The sequence below is a fragment of the Aspergillus ibericus genome (genome assembly GCF_003184845.1).
Source record: "Aspergillus ibericus CBS 121593 unplaced genomic scaffold BO80scaffold_8, whole genome shotgun sequence".
NCBI classification, from domain to species: domain Eukaryota; kingdom Fungi; phylum Ascomycota; class Eurotiomycetes; order Eurotiales; family Aspergillaceae; genus Aspergillus; species Aspergillus ibericus.
This window is the reverse complement of record NW_020292106.1, coordinates 105685-125206: the sequence shown is the minus strand read 5'-3', so window position 1 is coordinate 125206 and position 19522 is coordinate 105685. Positions and strand designations below refer to the sequence as shown.

At 52.6% G+C, this 19522-nt stretch overlaps 10 protein-coding genes across 10 annotated transcripts; 2 read left to right on the top strand and 8 right to left on the bottom strand.

The window, feature by feature from the left end:
• Positions 1–164: 164 nt before the first annotated feature.
• Positions 165–1285, top strand: BO80DRAFT_400791 (uncharacterized protein; the record flags this gene model as incomplete). Its single annotated transcript, XM_025717540.1, has 4 exons — positions 165–341; positions 400–522; positions 582–707; positions 773–1285. 4 exons carry the CDS (start codon positions 165–167, stop codon positions 959–961), a joined length of 615 nt encoding a protein of 204 aa, XP_025578046.1. The 3' UTR covers positions 962–1285.
• Positions 1286–1519: 234 nt separating this feature from the next.
• BO80DRAFT_462410 (aldo/keto reductase family protein) lies at positions 1520–2639 on the bottom strand (the record flags this gene model as incomplete). The annotated part of the gene is made up of 2 exons (XM_025722511.1): positions 2535–2639; positions 1520–2481 (listed from the first exon to the last, which is right to left on the bottom strand). The coding sequence occupies exons 1-2, from the start codon at positions 2572–2574 to the stop codon at positions 1520–1522; spliced, it is 1002 nt and encodes a 333-aa protein (XP_025578045.1). The 5' UTR covers positions 2575–2639.
• A 202-nt stretch (positions 2640–2841) lies between these two features.
• Positions 2842–4575, bottom strand: BO80DRAFT_400783 (aldo/keto reductase). Its single transcript, XM_025717539.1, has 5 exons — positions 4331–4575; positions 4185–4271; positions 4052–4132; positions 3422–3989; positions 2842–3367 (listed from the first exon to the last, which is right to left on the bottom strand). The coding sequence occupies exons 1-5, from the start codon at positions 4453–4455 to the stop codon at positions 3080–3082; spliced, it is 1149 nt and encodes a 382-aa protein (XP_025578044.1). The 5' UTR covers positions 4456–4575; the 3' UTR covers positions 2842–3079.
• A 394-nt stretch (positions 4576–4969) lies between these two features.
• On the bottom strand, positions 4970–6072 carry BO80DRAFT_422648 (uncharacterized protein). The gene is made up of 2 exons (XM_025718868.1): positions 5845–6072; positions 4970–5782 (listed from the first exon to the last, which is right to left on the bottom strand). The coding sequence occupies exons 1-2, from the start codon at positions 6035–6037 to the stop codon at positions 5031–5033; spliced, it is 945 nt and encodes a 314-aa protein (XP_025578043.1). The 5' UTR covers positions 6038–6072; the 3' UTR covers positions 4970–5030.
• A 717-nt stretch (positions 6073–6789) lies between these two features.
• On the bottom strand, positions 6790–8892 carry BO80DRAFT_487357 (lysophospholipase 1; the record flags this gene model as incomplete). The annotated part of the gene is made up of 4 exons (XM_025723550.1): positions 6790–6871; positions 6932–8083; positions 8136–8805; positions 8844–8892. 4 exons carry the CDS (start codon positions 8890–8892, stop codon positions 6790–6792), a joined length of 1953 nt encoding a protein of 650 aa, XP_025578042.1.
• Positions 8893–9282: 390 nt separating this feature from the next.
• Positions 9283–11047, bottom strand: BO80DRAFT_400779 (uncharacterized protein). Its single transcript, XM_025717538.1, has 4 exons — positions 10938–11047; positions 10395–10877; positions 10189–10332; positions 9283–10138 (listed from the first exon to the last, which is right to left on the bottom strand). Exons 1-4 carry the CDS (start codon positions 11001–11003, stop codon positions 9323–9325), a joined length of 1509 nt encoding a protein of 502 aa, XP_025578041.1. The 5' UTR covers positions 11004–11047; the 3' UTR covers positions 9283–9322.
• Positions 11048–11869: 822 nt separating this feature from the next.
• Positions 11870–13118, bottom strand: BO80DRAFT_422645 (putative short chain oxidoreductase/dehydrogenase). The gene is made up of 3 exons (XM_025718867.1): positions 12736–13118; positions 12504–12685; positions 11870–12443 (listed from the first exon to the last, which is right to left on the bottom strand). The coding sequence occupies exons 1-3, from the start codon at positions 13026–13028 to the stop codon at positions 12058–12060; spliced, it is 861 nt and encodes a 286-aa protein (XP_025578040.1). The 5' UTR covers positions 13029–13118; the 3' UTR covers positions 11870–12057.
• Positions 13119–13472: 354 nt separating this feature from the next.
• Positions 13473–14447, bottom strand: BO80DRAFT_491482 (DUF3425 domain-containing protein; the record flags this gene model as incomplete). Its single annotated transcript, XM_025723701.1, has 3 exons — positions 14289–14447; positions 14203–14252; positions 13473–14020 (listed from the first exon to the last, which is right to left on the bottom strand). The coding sequence occupies exons 1-3, from the start codon at positions 14432–14434 to the stop codon at positions 13473–13475; spliced, it is 744 nt and encodes a 247-aa protein (XP_025578039.1). The 5' UTR covers positions 14435–14447.
• A 1002-nt stretch (positions 14448–15449) lies between these two features.
• BO80DRAFT_442293 (uncharacterized protein) lies at positions 15450–16074 on the bottom strand (the record flags this gene model as incomplete). Its single annotated transcript, XM_025721258.1, has 3 exons — positions 15450–15728; positions 15810–16010; positions 16060–16074. 3 exons carry the CDS (start codon positions 16072–16074, stop codon positions 15450–15452), a joined length of 495 nt encoding a protein of 164 aa, XP_025578038.1.
• Positions 16075–17714: 1640 nt separating this feature from the next.
• BO80DRAFT_462404 (Zn(II)2Cys6 transcription factor) lies at positions 17715–19447 on the top strand (the record flags this gene model as incomplete). Its single annotated transcript, XM_025722510.1, has 6 exons — positions 17715–17840; positions 17892–18208; positions 18318–18480; positions 18533–18684; positions 18732–18890; positions 18940–19447. 6 exons carry the CDS (start codon positions 17715–17717, stop codon positions 19280–19282), a joined length of 1260 nt encoding a protein of 419 aa, XP_025578037.1. The 3' UTR covers positions 19283–19447.
• Between the last annotated feature and the right edge of the window lie 75 nt (positions 19448–19522).

The window sequence follows — 19522 nt, the reverse complement described above, 5'->3', positions numbered from 1 at the left end:
GCTCCGGCAAACATCTCCCTCATTTGCATCCACCGAGCGTTGTTCTGCCACTCTTTTCAGAACACGCTCATCACTCGTTTAGTTGCTCCTTGCTCATTATTGTAATTTCACTCTTTGACATTCCATTCTTTACAATTGAACCATCTACCCACTCATTAATAATCATGCATCGCCAAATCTTCTCATTTGTCATAGCCCTCTGCCTCTGCGCACACTGGGCAATCGCCTCTCTCACCTCGACTGAAATCGCCAATGCGCTGAACGAACTCGCCCAGCAGGGCTTCGCCGCCAAAGATCTCGTCCTGGAGATCAACTCCACCTCCGACGCGGGTCCACTGCGCGTACGTCCGATACCCCATCACACACAGCGTATATCATCTTACGTTGAAGAATGGATAGGACGTCTACACCGAAATCGACACCATCGTGACCGTCGTCCTCACCGACATCAGCTTCATCACTAATACCCCCGTCATCACGGAGGAGGCGCAAGAGCAGGTTGTGTATGAGGGGTATTCTAACGTAATCTCTTCCCCCCTATCCCATTAATCTTGTATGAAGGAGTGCTAAGATGAGGATAGTTCGTGCAATCGCTCCTCGAACTCATGGATGCGTTTGCCTCTAGTGCGGGTACCCTGATGTCTCTGGATCACGTGAGCAAGTATAAGGTGCCCGCGGAGGTGCGCGTGTTGGAGAGTGCGGTTGATGTATGTTCCCCTACCCTTCTTCTCTTTCACTTCCAATGTGAGTTGAGTGCTAATGATAGGGGCAGGCATACTTTTATAACATCATCAGCCTGTTTCCCGGGAATAGCTCGTATAATGCGCAGGCGAGTAATCAGAAGGCGCAGGTTGATACGCATTGTTATGAGGCGATTTGGGCGTTTGATCTTGAGGAGGCGGGCCCGGGGAGGGGGAATGGGTCGGTGCAGGCGAGGTGGTTGGCGCGGGGGTCCGTCTGAGGTTGGGTGGTATGCTTGCTTCGCGCGGTGTGATGTATTCTAGGTGGTTGGGAGTGGGTGATGTATAATTATTCCTTTCTAGGAGGGCTGTTGTGGCCCGATTTACTTAATATTTATTGAGAGATATGTTTGGTGGAGATCTGAGAGTGCAGAATGTGAGTACTAGGGATTAGTCGGTGGCATACCATACCAATACTTTAGCTCGGCTTGGAATGCTGGCTTAGTTATGTGGGACGAAATTTCGGAATCGGCAGGTCGGTCCAGATGGAATAATACATAATAAACTCCTTGGTATCTACAGGGCTGGGCATAGGATGCTGGGTTATGCCCAAGGCACCAAGGAGCGATAACAGCCATCAGCCCTTCATCTTCTATCAAGTAAATCTCGCAGACTATTCCAGATTCATCCTCCGAGACTACCATGTAAAAGCCCCTAGCCTCCCTCCCTTGCCTAGTTACATCGGTTAGAAATATCAAGACTACATGCATCAAACCACATAAGTCATAACAATCTATGCAATCTATCTACCCCATCACAAGCCATAATCCTGGTATCAATCAATGCCAATAAATCAGTTGATTCCCCCTCACAATCTCATACCCCCGATCCAACGCCTCCACGACCTCCCCCGGCAACGGCCCCCCCTCCATAGCGACCAAATTCTCCTCCATCTGCCCCTCACTACTCGACCCGATCACAATCCCATCCCCCAACTCCGCCCGCAGCTCCGAATGATGCACCAACCACCGCAACGCACACTCCACCTCACTAATCCCGTACTTGCCCGCCACGGGCCTCAACACCTCCAACGCATCGAAATATACCTCCTGGTAGTAGCGCTTGCGCGTGAATGTTCCCGCCTGGGTTGCAGGGTCGAAGCGACCACCTGTCACCGTGTCGGGTTTATCGCGCGAGTACCGAGAGGTTAACATCCCCGCGGCAAGGGGGTTAAAGCAATAAAACGAGATGCCGTGATACCTCAAACACTTGAGGAGCTCTGGTTCCACGGCGCGGTGAAACGCATTGTAGATTCCTTGGCAGACGGAGGGCTTGATCCAGCCGTTCCGGTCGCAGATCTCGCAGATGCTGGCGATTTCCCAGGATTGGTAGTTACTTAGCCCTAACCGGTCGAAATATCCTTCTTGGTAGAGGGTGTTCACTTCCCGGAGCGTCTCCTCGAAGGGCACCGTTCGGTCGGGACTGTGTAAGTACCACGTGTTGATTTTTTTCACGTTCAGTGCTTTTAAGCTCTCCATCAGACCGCGACGCAGGTCCGCGGGCGTGTGGTGGTAGATGCTCTCCGGGGATGAGGAGGCGAGGGCGGGGTTCACGGCGGTGGGGAAGAGTTTGGTGTCGATGGTGCATGACAGGGCAGGGAGGTTCAGCTGGCTGAGGAATTCTTCGGAGGTGCCGAAGCCGTAGAGTCGGGCGGTGTCGATGGTGGTGTGGCCGTGGGAGTGGAAGACTTGGATCATTTTGCGGGCTTGGGGGAGGGTGTGGACTCTCGTACGCCCGTCGCCTGGTGGAGTTAGGATGTGGATGCTTTGGGAGAGGGAGGGGTGGTGGTATTACCGGGCTCGCCGATGTTCATGGCTCCGAAGATGGCTTTCATTGTGGTGTTGCTGGGTAATGCGATGAGGGTATTGGGTATGTGAGGAGGAAGGAGACGTGTCGTTGCTGATGGATTATATACTTCAGTTGAATTGAACTGCTTACTAGCTCATGTCTGTACTCTTATGGAATTGGAATGATTACGCGCTAAGGGTGGGTCCAGGGCAGGTGGAGTCCGATAAGCCTCGGCTTTAGTGGCGAATAAATTAGCATTATCATAAGGTTCCGGGGAGAAGCTTGCGCATGATGCATATGAAGATGGATCCTGGTGTTATGAGATGAGGTGTCTAGTATTCTGTATGGAGTCAGTCACTTTGCCCTCGCTCAGCTACGTCAGCGGTGGGCCTTCCAAGTCGCTGACTGCTGCTGCTTGTTGATGGAATCGACTGTATTGATCGTCTTTTATCATCAGGTCGTATGGCTGGTTGGAGTTCGGTATATAGATTATTTAGTGCGATTTGATGTATATGAGTAGTAACTTCATCCTCTATACACTACCCACTGAATCATTCCTGACGAGGCTGCACCGGCGCCGGATGAGCCGGCACATCAATCAGGGCTGACGCCTTGGTCAACCAGACATCCGCCGCCGTGTTCCGGGACGAGTAATTATCCCGGAACATGAAGTTCATGGGAAACCCAACATCAAACGACGATGCGTTATCAATTTCATCCAAGTCCTCGTCGGACAATCTCACGCTCAAGGCCTCCACATTGGCCTGAAGATGTTCCACCTTGCGCTGCCCGATAATCGGGAACACATTGGGTGTTTTGTGCATCACATACGCCAGGGCCTATCCCCCTCATTAGCCACCATCAACAAAGACCTCAGGAAGGAAGGAACTTACCACCGCATGCAACGTCGTCCCCTTCCGCTTGGCTACCTTCTCCAACGCATCCGACACCTTCACATCCGTCTCCGTCAAACTCGACCCCCGCATACTCCCCACCTCCTCACTCCTCCTCGCCTCCGCCGACTTAAACTTCCCCTGTCCGAGCGGCGCCCACGGCGCAATCGCCATCCCCTGATCCCGACACATGGGAATAATCTCCCTCTCGAGGTCCCGAAACCCGGCATTCCATCGTCCCTGATACACCGAGAACGGCCGCAGTCCATGCGCCCGCGCGTAATCATTCGCCTTGACCACCACCCACGCCGGGGTATCCGACACCCCGAGATACAGTACCTTGCCGGAGGTGATGAGATTGTTGAGACCGTGCATGACTTCTTCGACGGAGGTGGTGAAGTCCCACCAGTGGACGTAGAGGAGGTCGATGTAGTCGGTTTGGAGTTTTTGGAGGCTCCGGTCGACGGAGATCCGCATGCTTTTGAGGGAGTTGCCGACGAAGTTGGATTGGAGGGGTTCGGTGGCCCGGTGGGAGGTGCGGAAGCCGGTGGTGTATTTGGTGGCGATCCTATGATCAAAAGTCAAGTTATTATTTTGGTTGTGGTTGAGAGGCGGAGGGGGGAAACGTACACCATCTGGTCCCGGTTCCCCCGGGCGGTCATCCATTCGCCGATCCATTGCTCGGATTCTTCTTGTTGGTAGTTGTTGGAGCTGGTGCTTGTCAGTGCACTCGATATGAAGGAGAAAGGAGGGGGGAACCTACGTATCGATGAAGTTACCGCCTAGCTGGAAGAATTTATCCATTAGGGCAAAGGATTGCTCCTTGTCGCATTCGCCCATGAACTCTTTCCTGCATGCCAACACTAGTCAGTATGCTATCGTCACTTAAAGGGGGGGGGGGAATCATACCAGGTGTTCCCAAAGTTCATGGCCCCCAGACATAGCGGCGAGACCTTGATACCGGCAGCGGGAGCCAACACGCGGTGGTAGCCGAGCAGGCTGGCGGGCTTGGGGGCGACAGCGAAGTGGGACATGATGAGAACTAGTGGAGTGGTTACAATGTTGAATACTCGATAATACTGGGAGAGGGGCTACATATATGCCATGGATGGCGGGGATAGACATATCTCCGTTACATCCAGACTATGGAGATATGGATACGGGCAGTCCCACTGCCTTTGCTGCTTCAGACTGATGTCATCAGGTATTCAGGGCGGCAATGATGACACCTTGCGTTTGATTCGTGGATCATAGGGATGGTATGACGGCTTTAGGAATAGGGAGCACTTGTCCGTGCCAGCTCGGCCATCGCCACTGTATCCCCGTTAATTCCGTCTGCAGCAGCCTATCTGTGATTTCATTGGTGAGAAGCGGGAATTTGAGTAAAGGTGCTGACGGATCCACCTCAGAAGCCCCCCACATGGCCATCTGCAGGATGATGACACGCGGCATCTGATTCGTGAACCAGACCCTGTTTTCATCAGCATTTGGTGGTGAAAAATATCATCCCCACTTAATAAACTATGAACCATGAATGAGGCATTAACACCGGAAAGCAGCGGAAGTTATCCTTATGCTAAAAAAAGAATCCATCATATCCTACAGCCAACTAGGTACAACATCGAAACAGAGGCTTCTCATTCCGTCGTGCCCGCCAATAATTCGTCGACCGAGCCAGATCCCAACACCCGCGTAGCACCCATCCCCAGGAGCGCGCAAACGATTCGCTGATCTCCCAGCCGGACGCATCCCACGGATCCCTCCACACGATGATCCCATGTCCTTTCATATCCAGACACAGCTGGGTTTCATCGTACGATTCGCCGGCACGAATCAGATTATCTCGCATTTGGGCATCTGGCAGCAGGTCCAGCCACGGGTGATGCGACACCGTGCGCTGGACGACTGTCGCGCGGAGACTGAGCGGCAGAGACGCCTCAAAGTCATGCGGCCAGGGGCCGGCCACATTGAATGGCGAGATGGCATCGTCGTGTAATTGCTCCGAGGTGAGGTCGAAGAGCCGTAGATTCTGGATCAGCGCTTTGATGAAGTTGAATTCGATCAGGTGGAGGAGCATGTCGGTGCGGGGGGAAGAATGCATGTATTCGGCCCGGACGAGGTCTTCGAACTGGTGGAGGATGGTTTGGGTGTGGGTTGAGTCGGGGTTCAGGATGTGGACTTGTTTGATGGCGGCCAGGGGGGCTGGCGTGCGGTCTATCTCGGAGTGTACCCTCGGAACGGGCATCTCATTTTCGACAGTAGCCGACACTCTTGACTGATCGTCTACCTCTGCAGATGAACGGCCCCCACGGTTGCTAGATTCATCCCTAGATGTGACCGCCTCGAGCTTCTTCCGCAACCCTATGCTTATCAGCCTGATACCACCACCACCAAAATTAAGCCATAGTAAAATCGGCACCCACGTCGCGCCCTCTGATTCACCCGATTCTGCAACCTCCTCCGCTGTTTCGAGTCCGAAATCCCCGACCAATCATCCTCCGGCCATGCGGCGATTCGCTCCGAGAATTGCTGGAGACGGATCCGCTTGTCAGCTGGCCCTGATCGCTGACTTGCGGCTGCGTTTGGCAATGACTGATTGGGGGTCTGCGATGTCATCTTGTAATGAAGAAAGGGCAATGTCTGTCTGCAGCCGGCTGACAAGGGATGCGCGAGATAATCAAGCTGCTGCTGCCTGCTGGGGCGGGTGCGGTGGCGAATGCCCCACAGCGGTGGGACTAAATTTATTACCGGCACTAACTACCGCTTGCTGTTCAAGTAATGATATGAGATTCAGCAGCCCAGGTCTATAGTAGTAACGGAGATGATGGGGTAGTAAACTACGCTAAGATTGCTATGCCTGGAATGGACTCAAATATCTACTTGGGTCTGCATGACCCGTATCTGATTCTCTGGACATGGTGATTGGGAGAAGACAGTACGAATTCGTTGAAAATATCTTTGAACAGTCTGACCACATCCAAAACAACGTCCAAAATATATCATCAAAACATAATATCGTATTTCAAAGTTGGGTTGGGTTTTTCGCCAACTGTATAGTTTTATGTAATCGTGTCGTGGTGATTTTCTGCCTTGCGGGTGTGGTTTGGATATTTTGTTGTGAATCGTCCTGGATTGCAATCTGGTATCATTAATGATATAAATGTCGTGTTTCTTGGGGGTTGGATAGGACTGGTGGGAGAGAGGTTCTATGGACTACTCTCGGTGGAATCCTAAGATCAAGCGGGTGGGGTCTCCAGAGGATGAAATCTCACGCAGTATGATAAATTATAATATAAAAGAAAACAAGAAACAGTACAAAAGCATCACGTGAAGGAGCAAAGCGCAGCTCAAATCTCTCCATCGGTATCTCAAGCTGTGTACAGTCCCGCCAATAGGGGAACCACCAGCGCCGCCGAAGCTGCCACCCCCACCCGCAGCGAAGTCCCCATGCTGGAAGCTGTGGTGGCTGACGCCGCCGCAACAGCGCTCAGAGATGCCGTGGGCTCATACGCCGTCGGGGTCTGGTCATCGATGGTCCCGTTCCAGCAGTACCGCTGGAAACACTTGGTGCAGGCCTCCGGGGTGGCCGTGCCGGTGCGATGCAACGAGCGACTGAGCACGGCACACCCGACGCACGTGGACCAGTCGGCATCCAGGGTGCCGTTGGCCTGCGTGGCGACGTTGTAGCCGTTAGTGATGATGGCATCCCGCTGGGTGTCGTTGAATTGACCCTCGGTGAGTGAGTAGTTCGAGCTGTAGGTGATGGGGTGGTTGGGGAGGTAGACGACCAGGGGAGTCGGGGTGGTGAGCTGCGAGGCGTTGCAGCCGAAGAAGGTCGGGCGGGCGTTGAGGCCGAGGTTGAGGAAGGTGTCCAGGTCCGGGACGGCCGGGAAAGAGGTGTCGTTGGCGATGTCGAGGAGGGTGCGGTTGTAGGTGGCGATCAGGGAGGAGCCGGTGGGCCAGTAGTCGTAGGAGGCGGAGCCCAGGGAGTCGACGGCGAAGATCACGTCGACGTGGCGCTTTTGCTGGATGAGTGGGTAGAGGGGGATGTTTTGGCTGGTTTCGCCGCCGTCTTGGACGATCAGGTTGGTGGTTTGTGCGTAGGGCGAGGTGGACGTGTGGTAGTGGTAGAAGGGATTGGGGTCGTAGGCGGCGGGCCCGCTGACGCTGGAGTTGGTGGAGCTGGCGGCGTTGTCGAAGTCCGCGATGGCGGCTTTCAGGAAAGTCACGGTGGAGGAGTTGGGCGCGGCGGCTTCGTATTCGTCGAGAGCGTACTCGAGATAGTACTTGATATCGCGCCCGTTCTCGTTCCAAATGTCGCTGGACGAGCCGGTGATGAAGCCCGCATTGTCGAAGCCCCGGACGCAGGTTTCATTGTCCGGCACGACTCCGTCGACGAAACGAGTGCCCAGATACTCCAAGGGGGCGAAGCCGTAGATGTCGTCGTCGTAGGTACCCCACTCCCACGGCGTCGTCTCGTAGATGGGATAGGTGGCCGGGGAGCTGGACAGCGTCTCGGTGCTTGCTTGGTTGCCCGTCATGACGACCAGCGGCATCGGCATATCACCACTCTGGAAGGACGGGGTTTTGGCGATGGAGGACCAGGTGTAGTCGACCCCACCGTGGCTGGCATTGAAGAAGTTGTAGCCCTGGATCCGGCCCCTTGGAACATCGGTCAATAACTCTGTCTCGGCCCCGGAACGATTTAGCTTACCAGAAGTCGGCGTCCCCCGTCTTGAATCCCGCATCCCGCTTGCTCTTGACTTGGGAGGAGATATTGCCCCAGAAATCAGTATACGACATCCCAGCGGGACCAAAGATAATCTCCTCCGAGTTGAAATCCCACAGGTTCTCCTGGAGATTCGAGACGGTGGTGAAGTTGTTGATGTAAATGGAGCCGAGAGCCCAGGAGCCACCACTGAGGGCGGCGAAATAGGTGGCTGACTGCAGCAGACCACCCAGTTGACCTTTGGCGGTGGATCCTTCGGTGCGGTTATCGAAGGCCTTGATCGCACCGCCGCCATTCAGACACGCCACCAGACCACCCCCCGAGATGCCAATGGCGACATTGGGCAAGTCGCTGCCCGAGTGGTTCGCGAGGTAGCTCACCGCATCAAAGTCCTTAATCTCGATATGCCCGAAGAAGTCCTTCAGGGCGGATTCGGTCTTCTGACGGCGAGCTTCGAGCCATGCGGTCTCATGGGAGGACAGTGCGGAGGCAGACCGAATGGTCGGCCGGCTGGATGGACAGGTGACATGCACGGGAGCATAGCCGTCGGGTGCATCTGGGAGGGCACGAGATTGGACATGATTCACAGCTCGGGAAGCGAAGTCCTTTGGGTGGGAGACGGCTGCAGCATTGGTAACTCGATTCACCTCGTGAGCTGGTATGCAGCCGTGGTATTCAGTCTTTGTAACTTACAGTTGATGATGTTCAGGGACATCCAGCCCAGGAGTACCGAGGTCTTCATGGCCGTTGCTTTGATCCACAGAATAGCGATGTCAAGTGCTGAGTATGTATCTGATTCCCTGGAAAGGCCGAGCTATTTATCTCCCAACCCAGGGTGAAGTCAGGTACAGCCGCGTTGGGGTATTGTCGGGTACATCTCTCGAATGGGTATACAACTCGGATCTTCTTAGGGCCCAAAGCGTGGGTGCTGGTGCACTAAACTAGACTCGGCAATCAACTCGGTATTTTGGATCCACATGGCGCCCTAGACTCGATGCAGCCCGTAACTCGGCAGATCCAGAGGCTGAGCTGGGAGCTGACATCGTTAAGCCTCATCATGATAAGTGGGGGCCCGGATTTACATCATCTCGCTTAGATCCTATGCAGCGAAGCTAGAGCTGACTATACTGTTCATATTCATTATTTATTGAGTGGACCCATTTCGGACAAGTTCAGTCACTGCCTTGACAACCGGGCTGCCTGTGAAAGATAGACTCGGTCACTAGATCCCCTCCGGGAATCACGCTAGCGGGTTTCCCCTGCTTGAGTAGCTGCGCCATGCCGATGGCCTGCTGAATCCCCGTCATGTTCCCAATGAGGTCGAGAATCTGCGTGGCCCATGCTTTGGCCGGGGATGCTGCGGCGGCGCATCGGCCGGCAATGAAGAGCGGCCACAGCACCCGGTAGAGGCTGCCAAAGCCGACTTCGCCGGAGATGAAGTAATATGGAATACTGTCACAAATCTCCCCGGCCATGTGCTCGATAATGCCCGCAGCCTGAGCGACGATCGGCTGATACTGTGGCAGATCTTGGAGCCTCCACCGGCGCAGGGCCATCAGCCGGATCATCTCGTTGAGGACGATGCGCGTCTGGCGATAGTTATTCCACATGGTGGCGATGGAGACACCGGAGTATATATGATATCGGTTATGGTAGATCGGAGGATAGGTGCATTTGGGCAAATGGGCCCGCGGGTCATCGATGACTTTGTACGACCACGCGGGACTCAGCCAGGTCGTCCACGCCTGGAGACGCGCATCCAGGAGCAGGCATCGCTCAATCAACCACTGTTGCGTCTCGAGGTCATTTTGGAGGTGTGCCGCATCCACTGCGATGGCGATATCGTTCAGCTCGATGAGCATGTTGTAGAGGGTTTCGATGGGCCGGACATGTTCATCTCGTTTCGATCTGGCAACTTGCGACAACGCTGCTATCGTGGGGGAATTGTGAATCCGAGACCCCAGTCGGAAGAAGACACTGCTGATTACCTGCCATTGCATGAGCAAGTAGTATACCCCTCCCGTCGATGAAAACTCACATTCTGAAAGCGCACAATGGTGAATAACTCTAGTCCAACCGGCGAGTTCAATTGCTCTTCCCCTCGCAGTTCCAGGAGTTTGGCTGCTCCTTGAGCATGGTCCTTCCAGCCACGGCCCATTTCCGAGGGTCGTGATGTGATCAGCTGAGATGGATCAGTGCATGTTGCGTGGAGGAGGCGGATTGCAGCTGATACGGGAGGATCACCTCATACAAGCTCAGCAATAGCACAGCGCCCAGGGTGGCATCCGATGTGGCTGTGGTCGGATCTCTTAGGGCACTATTAGTCGCACACAGGGCAATACTATATGCTTCCCGGGCTCGATATTTCCCGTGGGACATCCTCGCCATGCCTAACAGCCCTACCGCCTTGACGGAGGCGCTTAACGCCGGCGAGGGGTCCTTCTCCAACAGGCTGGGCAGGAAGCGCAGTAAGCCCCGATGCTGGTCCGTGCCAATATAGTATGGGATGCAATAAAACATGGCTCGCTGGTCATCAGAGACGGGTGAATAGACCAAGGACGTAGACGCTTCCGCAGGCAACTGGCGACTGGCACGATATCGAGCTTGAGCCTTGGACGCAACTTCCGCGCTCTGATCATACACCCTCAGGGTATCCGGATTTCGATATCCGAAACACTCCTGATTCACTCGCAGACACTGTGAACAAGAGGGCTGACGTCGGTCGCACTGCCTACGGTTGGCCAAGCTTTCTTTCTCGAGGTTTCATGTCTGATGGGGCCCACTTACTCGCACCCGTCGCTGGCGGCACAGTGCACACCCCAGACTGATTTTTCCTCTGTATCCCCCGGCCATGATGCTCTCATTCCGAAAAGGGAAACCAGTTCGCAGAGGTGGCTTTCTGACACATCACGGGGGGTGTTGCTGTTATAATCCGGCGGCTAGCGTGATAGCCATTGCTCCGCCCCACCAAAATTCGTAAGTGTTTGGTTCCGCATGGGGGCCAAAAGTCATGCACGGCAACCAACCAAATACCCGCAAAATACTACTAAGGCTCGACACTAAACCATCCCAGGCAACCAGTTTGGACAGGTTGAGCGGTGAGTCGACTAGTCGCAAGTGCTTCGCTTCGAATTCATCTGCAATAGGGGCTGAAAAAGAGTCCCACGCTAGCCTGGTTAGGTAGCTAGTTCGGACTGACACCAGCCCTGACTACATAAACGGGAAGCCAGCACAGAAGAAGACAAGAGATGGATTATATTTTTCTTATCAAAGCCTGACTACTGGACTTGTTCCAGCGATAATCGCTGTCCTCATTCCGACCGTCATTTAGCAGTATCCATTGCCCGATTGGCTAGGAGAGATTAAGGTACGTTAAAGGCCCTGACTAGCCCATTGGTCTGTAATATTGCATACGTCACGTGGTCCAGAACGATTTACTACCTTATGAACCCGGATGCCGATCTCGCTCGTGTCAGTTAGAGTAAGGATAATTCCAAAGACAAATTGTACCTCAGCTCGATCTGGCTACTGGATTGAAGTTTGCGCTCGGTTGTACACTGGCTAGATCACTATAAAGTTATTTCTAAGGATGAAGATTTTGAACAGAATCAGAGTAATGTATAAATAAACTAAATATCTTATGTAAATTCACATAATTTTATATAATTATTAGGACTTATTTACCTATTTATGTATATCTTTCATAACATCTCCCAAATCACCCACTCACCTTATGGTTCAAGATTACCCATAAGACACCAATAAAGGCTCATTCAGTTAGCCACGTCCAACATGGCTCAAGTATAGCTAAGATAGGAAGCCCTTTCCACCCCTATAGTCATATATGGATACCCCAACAATACTCGAATTACCTCATCCTAGTGCTTCTACCTAACAAATTTCCATCCTACTCATCAACCGCCGTACTCAACGCAACCTCCTTAATCTCCTCCAAATCCTGCTTCACAGCATCCAACTTGGCCAACATGCGCGGAAAACAATCCGTCCCCAACGGCAACCGCAGCAAATGTTCCTTACCCTGTCCCATACCCTGCCCCTGAACCACATCTAGAATCCGCTGCACCGCCTTAACCGGATCCCCCGGCTGGTTGCCCGCAAAGGTATCAAAGAAGCCAAGAGCTGCTGCCAACGGCGTCCCCTCGTAGTCCTTGGTGAGTCCGGCGGCAGGGAACTTGTGCGAGCCGATGAATTTGGTCCGGAAGGCGCCGGGTTCGACGAGCAGGACGCGGATGTTGAAGGGTTTGAGTTCGGCGAAGAGGGATTCGGAGAGGGCTGTAATTAGCATACCATGTTAACGCTTTGCTTTGAGAGACTAAGGACGATGGAACATACCTTCCACGGCAAACTTGGACATGGAATACGCCGCACCCGACGGACCTGCCGCAAAGCCGGCAATACTACTCACATTGACGATAGTGCCGCTCCGTTGCGCCCTCATAAAGGGCAACACCGCCTTAATGACTCGCACCACGCCGTAGACATTCGTCTGGAATTGGGTATCCAGTTCATCCTCACTACACACACATTTAGTCTCCCCTTTTCAGCACGATGAAATCAATCATACCTAATATCCTCAATACCGCCCAGCAGACCATATCCCGCGTTATTGATCACCACATCAATCTTCCCCCCGTTGTCCGTGATCGCTTTCTCAACTTGCGCCTTCGTCTCCTTGCTCGTCACATCTAACTGCAACCACTTTCCACCCAACGACGCAATCTGAGGATAATCCTGCGCTGCCTTGGTCGGGTTGCGCGCGGTCGCAATGACGTCATGACCGGCTTGGAGGGCTTTTTCGGCAAGAAGCGCTCCGAAGCCGGAGGATGCGCCGGTGATGAGCCAGACTTGGGGGGGCATTGTTTGCAGTGTTGAATAAGATAGGATGGAATGAGATTGTTGTTGAATGGGGTGTTGAATACGGCTGCGAGGCATAGATATATGATTTTGCATAGGAGATAAGGATTAAAGTATGTTATTCCCGGCGCCACCATTATCGGTCATCAATGAGATCGGTGGACGGATCCACTCTTAGCGCGTAATCGAACCGGTCTAGATGGTCAGCAGTGCGGATATATCGGGGAACTTAATCATAGTCTTTCATGAGACGTGTGTAGTGGTGAAGAGATTCCATCGATCTTCGTAGTGTAGAGACTGGATGTAATGTTCGATGAATGCGCATGTGAGCGCTATACAGTGTCTTCAGTACTCATACTGTTAAGTTACATAACGCCGCCCTATACACCAGGCAATGTTGATGACACATTTATACTTCTGGCACCTGTATCTAGCATCACTGTATCATCACTGTACCGTATCAAACGACGCCCTCCACACCAACCGCTTCTCCCCCCTCAACCGTCGCCAATAATTCGTCGACCACAGAATCTCCGGACACCCCTTCACCAAACCCCCCCACTTGCGCAAAAACGCCTCCGTAATCTCCCAATTCATCGGATCCCACGGATTCCCCCACACCAGCACACAATTCTCCTCCGTCGGCATCGTCCAAAACCCCATCAGATCTTGACAGAACCGGCTCTCATCCATACAATCCTGATACCGAATCAGATTATCGCGTAGCCGCGCGAATGGGAAAAAGTCCAACCACGGATGATGCAGCTCACTTCGTTGCATCTCCGTCGGACGTAAACTGGAGGGGAGACTCGTCCCGACTGGATTCGTCGGGTGCGGTCCATGGATACTGAACCGGGACAGGGCATCATCGGTCATCCATTCCCGGGTGTAGCCCAGCACGGTGATGTTCCGGACAAAGGCCCGGAAGACATTCAGTTTGGCGACCGTCAGGAGGTGATCGGCCTGCGGGTTTCCGCGATAGCTCTGGTGCGCGGCTGCCTCGAAGACAGGTAAGAGTCGATAGATGCGCGAGTGGGCGAGCACGCAGCCGTTGATTGTGATTGGGCCGTTGAGTTGGCCTGCTTCCTGGGAGAGCTGGGCGAGGATGCGCAGATCGGGGAGCGGATTCTGCGTCGTCGGGTCCGTTAGGGCCAGAAAGGTCGCGAGGTCGTCAGACTCCGGCAGGGCGTGGTCCGCCGCGAGATTGTCGATCTGGCGTCGAATCCGCTGCCGTTCCCCTAAGCAGCATAAGCATGAGTGGACGGGAATGTCAGGCCCGTAGGCTGCTTACGCCAGGCGCGTTGGTTCCGTCGGTTTTGACCCCTACGTCGCTCCTTTTTGGCCGCCTCGTGCGAGGGGCTCTCAGTGTCGCTGAGGTCTGCGGGTGGGTCGGTTGTGGTTATGGACATGCGTGGACACTGCACTGTGGTGGTGGTCTGGGGTCAGGCGGGGGGGTTCAGGTGATGTACGTAACTGCAGAGGGGCTCGGAAGGTTTCGGCTTTATGGCCACGGGCCAGTGCCACTCCTTGGCGCTGGCGGGGACACATGGGAGGGCTGTGATTCGTGCGGAGCGTATCTTTGGGATCCCAATTCACTGTTGATTACAAATCATCATCAGTGGGAAATGTACTTAACCCTATTCTGTATGGAGTAGAGGAGCCGTTCTCTCCCTTCAGGCAACCATATTTCCTGCGATCACCACGTGCTAAGCTGTGTGTCAAGTAGATGACGACCTGTTACTTTTATATGAATAAAAATATCAATTATATTTACTATTTAGGCTATGGCTAAAAAGAAGAAGAAGAATATTCTAATAGTAATAGCCAATATGATTAGAACACATGATCCTCGCCTACCAGCCAACCAGGCACCTTAAACATACTCTATAGAGTAGAGTCTCTTCGCAGAACTTCTGAAGTCTCCCGGTTAATACTGTCTGCTTAAACTTGTAGTGCAAGAAGATTAGAATATAGCTCAGTATTGCGTTTTTGACACTCGGTAAGGTATGTAGTTCACAAAACTGACTGATTTCTATATTAACATTGGAGTAGAGTCAGCATCTGAACGATATCAGTGGCGGTCACGATATGGCCACCCGGCGGACATTACGGTGTTTAAAGGGGGAATTATTCAGCCTGGGTGGGGTGTAACTGTAGAATAGCAACACGGTTAGAGGACTGAAAGAATGTAAGAGATGGTGCAAATCAATATAGAAGAGATCACATTGGCAACTTTTGGCATATGATAGTTGAAGAGTTGTTACGTAACAGGGGCAATGTCGTACAAGACACATATTTAGGAAACCACGAAAGCTCAATCAAAAACTGTCACTTTTTTGATAGTGGCAGTAAGCCACATGAAATAAAACCTATACCGAGACATCTCCCTGCAGTCAAGGAAGTCCAGCCAATGATTCAGTAGGATCAATCACCAGGATCTATGATCGAGATATCACCATCAAAAGACCAGTCGCCTGTTGTATCATTGTAGTAGTAAACAGAGCAATCTGCATCCGTATCTGTCACGTTGGCGTAGACCCGAATGAGATCCCCCGCAGCAGTATTTGCGGATGTTGCGGTCAGGGTCGAACCGTCCACAGCGGGAATATGATGAGTGGTGAGATCCCCGTAGATCCAATCAGTCTCCTGGTCGCTTGAGGCAAGCTCGATCATTTTCTTGTTGCAACTGCCATAGATGCGATACTGGATCAATTAGCTTTGAAGCAATTGAGAAGAAGAAAGCATTATGAAAACATTGCGATAGGCTGCATGTTCGAGACGTACATTGGTTTTGGTGTCCGCGCCCTGCCACTCAGTCACGCAGACCGATGACCCTTCATCAAGGGTTATAGGCTGCTGATCATCACGGGTTTGCACCGTGACTTCGTTGAACTGGTTTGGTTTGTCTCCTTCTGCCTGACAGGTCAGGGTGCCATTATTGTTTACGAATAGGGAAGGTTTCCCGTTGATAGTGGCTGTTGCGACCTGAATTGCAGTCAGCTATGGAGGTGCAAGTATGGTCTTGTTGTAATACCGGATAACTAGACATGATGGGGAAAGCAGCAGCTTTAGCAGTAGTGCAAGGTGCGGTACTCGTTCGGTATGAGTGATGTTATAGTAAAGTATTGAGGGGATTTTGCGAGGCATGTAGTAGCTGCCCTCTACGTCCTTTAAATACGACACGCTATCGCTAGAACATGATGGAAATGTAATGCTGCCTGTCATGGATAACGCATTTGTGTCGTCAGATCTTGCAGAGGCAGAGGCGCAAAGTACTTGCATGTCATATTTGAATCATTCGCCTCATGAAAACGGCTTTGGCCACCCAGCGGTTGAGAGATCGAGGCGTGTAATCGTTGTGGCGATGACAATAGCAAGTTCTGGATGCCATGATGTCCATACCGCCTGTGTTGTGGAATAGAATGGGTTACAACGAATGGGGGGCTGCACAGCATATTGGAGCTACCGTCGGACCCCAGACATTAGTCCCTTTGATTAGACTCTCTGGCTACCCCGGGTAGAATTGATGCGGGTATAAGTTTCAGTGTGGTCGTTTTCGACAATGGCCCGAGGTGGATTCGTGTGTCGATTTAGCAGCATCACTCCCCACTCAGGTTTTGCGGAGCATGTAGATCATTATTGGTGAATTGCCTGCTCCAGAGTCTCCGGGTCAGCATTGAGTAACCATGCCACCTTGGAGGTTACACAACATTCGTCGCCTGGACGTAAGCGGAATTCAGGGTTTCCTGCACCATAGAGTAACCGCCATCCACTTGGCTCGTCAGCGAGGCGTTTTCACACTATCTTGTTATTCAATCGGGCCTCAATCAAGTCCTCGATCCTGCCCACGTCGAAGACTTGATGCTAAAGTTGCCGGTGCAATTCATATGTCTAAGCCTGCCACAAGAATAACTATGCGACGACTTGAGACCCCGAGGATGGACCGTGAAAGCCTTGTCATCCTGCAACAAGTAGGCTTGACTGGCATCGAGGGTCCACATTCACTCGACAGCGTGGAACAACCAATCCCATTCTCGGGAGCCTGTGGATTTCATCCACTTGATGTTGTTCTTCGGCACAGCACTCATGCAAACGTCGAGATATGCTTCTCTTCAAGGCTGCATAGTTCCATGGATGCATTGAGCTCCACATAACGCAAACAGACCATATATATTAGCCCTTACTTGAGGACTAGCTCAATCACCAAAAGCTTCCATTACTGTAGAGCATTTTCACAAGCACCCTATCAAGTCACTACTCGCAACGTCTAAAGACCTCCTTGGAAATAGCATTTCCGGTGCCTTCTAAAAGACCGGAGAATTCACTGTCAAAGAATTGAAGCATTTTATATTCGGACTCTACAGTGTTGAAGCTGTCAGTTGGATCCATCCGTCCCCACTTATGACTAATATCCGTCATGGAAAGGTCTCTCAACCCCCATAGAAATAAATAATAAACCAATAATATCACTGGTTTGCAACCAATAAGCTGCACTATGCCAGCTTGCTGCCAAGGGAGAAAAACCGGTTTTGCGGGGGGGGGGATAAATTATCCAGCGCCGTTCCGCGAGTCCCCCTTGGCTGACCGGTAGTTTCTCTCCCCCCAACACTTCTCTCTCCGCGCAGAACCCTTCGCATTTCACGAGGGCCGTATCTGGTCTATTCATACTAACCCATTCGAACTTTTCCAATGCAACCAATCGCCCCCGCTCCCCCGCGAACGGCCGCCCCCAGTTTCTCTGCGCCCAACGCCTCGGTACCCCGACTGCGCAAGGCCTCAGTAGCATGCCGTGAGTGCAAGCGGACTAAGGCGAGGGTAGCAAGCATTTAAGCTTTCCACGTTTGTGCCCTATGCTGAATGATGCAGTGTCAATTCAGCGACGGCGCTGCTGCCTGTGATCGATGCACCAAACGTCATCTCTCTTGTACCTTCGACTTGGACGAGGATATGCGGCGGAAATCGGCCCACAAACGGAAGATTGGGAAGCTTGAAGCGGAGCGGAATGACTTGCTCCAGCTGGTTCAGACACTGCAAGATAGTTCGGACGCAAAGGCCATGCAGTTGCTGGATCTCATCCGAACAAAGGCGCCTCTTAGCGAACTCAAGCTCTACATGGACCATAACATTTCGCCGCCTGAACGAGAGACGACTCCCCCTTTGGCCGTGTATAACCAGACGTCAACGTGGGAGGATAATAAACGAGGCGTCATCCCGAGCACTGAATATTCAACGCCTCGTGGATATACCCGTCTATCGTGTTCCTGCCGCCCCATGGACCTCGGTCACCACCAGTGACGATCTGGTCTCCCATTTGATTTCCCTCTGGATGACCTGGAGTCATCCATACTACAGCTGGATCGACCGGGAGCTGTTCTTGCGCGATGCGCAAGCCGGCAAGCCAAACTCGCAATTTTGCTCGCCATTCCTTGTGAATTGTATCCTGGCCGAAGCATGCGTGAGACCATGTCATTGATTACATATTCGGCCGGCTAATCGCAGCATTATAGTTCCATTCGGATTTGCCAGAAGTCTACGCCGACCAGAATGATCCCGAGTCCAAAGGCGTGCATTTCTACGAGGAAGCACGACGGCTGTACGAGACGATCGAGGACCGGCGCGATTTACCATCCATCCAAGGGTGCGGAGTGTTGTTTGTGTGGTGAGTCCCAATGCACCAATCTCATACGGTCACTAATTAGTCTTCAGCATGGCAGCCATGGGAAAAGACCACATCGGGTGGTGGTATCTCGGCCAGGTGCGCAAGATGGCCGAGGCATTCACAAACAAGCACCCGCCGCCGTCTGAAGCTTCGACCGAAAGTCATGCAGTTGACACTACCCTCTGGGACATCTACAATCTTACCGCGTTGGTTCCCATGCATGAACTGAGTTTCTTCTTAAGCTAAACCCTTCAGAACTGCTTCAATCTCCCTCATGAAAAACCTGGCAATTGACCGACCAAATCGACCCCATTTTCCATGTGCCCATCGAACAGACGATCCCTGGGTGCCATACCCACGCCAAATCAACCCAATCCAATCCCACATCCCCTGCGTGCTAAACAGCTTCACCGCACTAAGCGAGATCAACGTGCATGCAAACCGAATGGTCCTGGCAAGTGGTCTCGAGCCGCCCCTGCATCAGCTGGTAAGAACCCTCAAAGACGTGCAAAGACGGCTGGAGGACTGGAAGAATAAGTTACCTCCATGCCTGACGCTCGATAACACCACTGTTCCCCGATCGCTTAGTTTGCAGTAAGGACCCCGTTCCCTGGTCTGGGTGGAGAGCCTCACCGCTGAGTCCCTCGATACAGTATGCGCTGTCACGTTGTGGTCATCATGCTCGGGGGCCCATCTGAAAGAGAGGGTCGACAAGGAACGAAGCATCAGGAATACGCGCGATGCGATTGTTGGTTTTCTGCGCACCGATTGCGCTTGGGGGGCTGATTATACTTCACTGCCCCCCTTGCATTGGAAGATAATGATGATGATAATGATA

What these genes read in the sequence shown, in the direction of transcription:
- BO80DRAFT_400783 (XM_025717539.1), bottom strand. Translation starts at nt 4,455, where the DNA reads ATGTCCCACTTCGCTGTCGCCCCCAAGCCCGCCAGCCTGCTCGGCTAC. An exon ending in GGCGGTAACTTCATCGATAC is followed by an intron (nt 4,133 to 4,184) that starts GTAGGTTCCCCC and finishes GACAAGCACCAG; the next exon opens with CTCCAACAACTACCAACAAG. An exon ending in GGACGACGTTGCATGCGGTG is followed by an intron (nt 3,368 to 3,421) that starts GTAAGTTCCTTC and finishes TGAGGGGGATAG; the next exon opens with GCCCTGGCGTATGTGATGCA.
- BO80DRAFT_422648 (XM_025718868.1), bottom strand. Translation starts at nt 6,037, where the DNA reads ATGACATCGCAGACCCCCAATCAGTCATTGCCAAACGCAGCCGCAAGT. An exon ending in GGTGAATCAGAGGGCGCGAC is followed by an intron (nt 5,783 to 5,844) that starts GTGGGTGCCGAT and finishes TGATAAGCATAG; the next exon opens with GGTTGCGGAAGAAGCTCGAG.
- BO80DRAFT_400779 (XM_025717538.1), bottom strand. Translation starts at nt 11,003, where the DNA reads ATGGCCGGGGGATACAGAGGAAAAATCAGTCTGGGGTGTGCACTGTGC. An exon ending in GCCGCCAGCGACGGGTGCGA is followed by an intron (nt 10,878 to 10,937) that starts GTAAGTGGGCCC and finishes AACCGTAGGCAG; the next exon opens with TGCGACCGACGTCAGCCCTC. An exon ending in CCATTGTGCGCTTTCAGAAT is followed by an intron (nt 10,139 to 10,188) that starts GTGAGTTTTCAT and finishes ATGCAATGGCAG; the next exon opens with GTAATCAGCAGTGTCTTCTT.
- BO80DRAFT_422645 (XM_025718867.1), bottom strand. Translation starts at nt 13,028, where the DNA reads ATGCCCCCCCAAGTCTGGCTCATCACCGGCGCATCCTCCGGCTTCGGA. An exon ending in GGCGGTATTGAGGATATTAG is followed by an intron (nt 12,686 to 12,735) that starts GTATGATTGATT and finishes ATGTGTGTGTAG; the next exon opens with TGAGGATGAACTGGATACCC. An exon ending in GTCCAAGTTTGCCGTGGAAG is followed by an intron (nt 12,444 to 12,503) that starts GTATGTTCCATC and finishes TGCTAATTACAG; the next exon opens with CCCTCTCCGAATCCCTCTTC.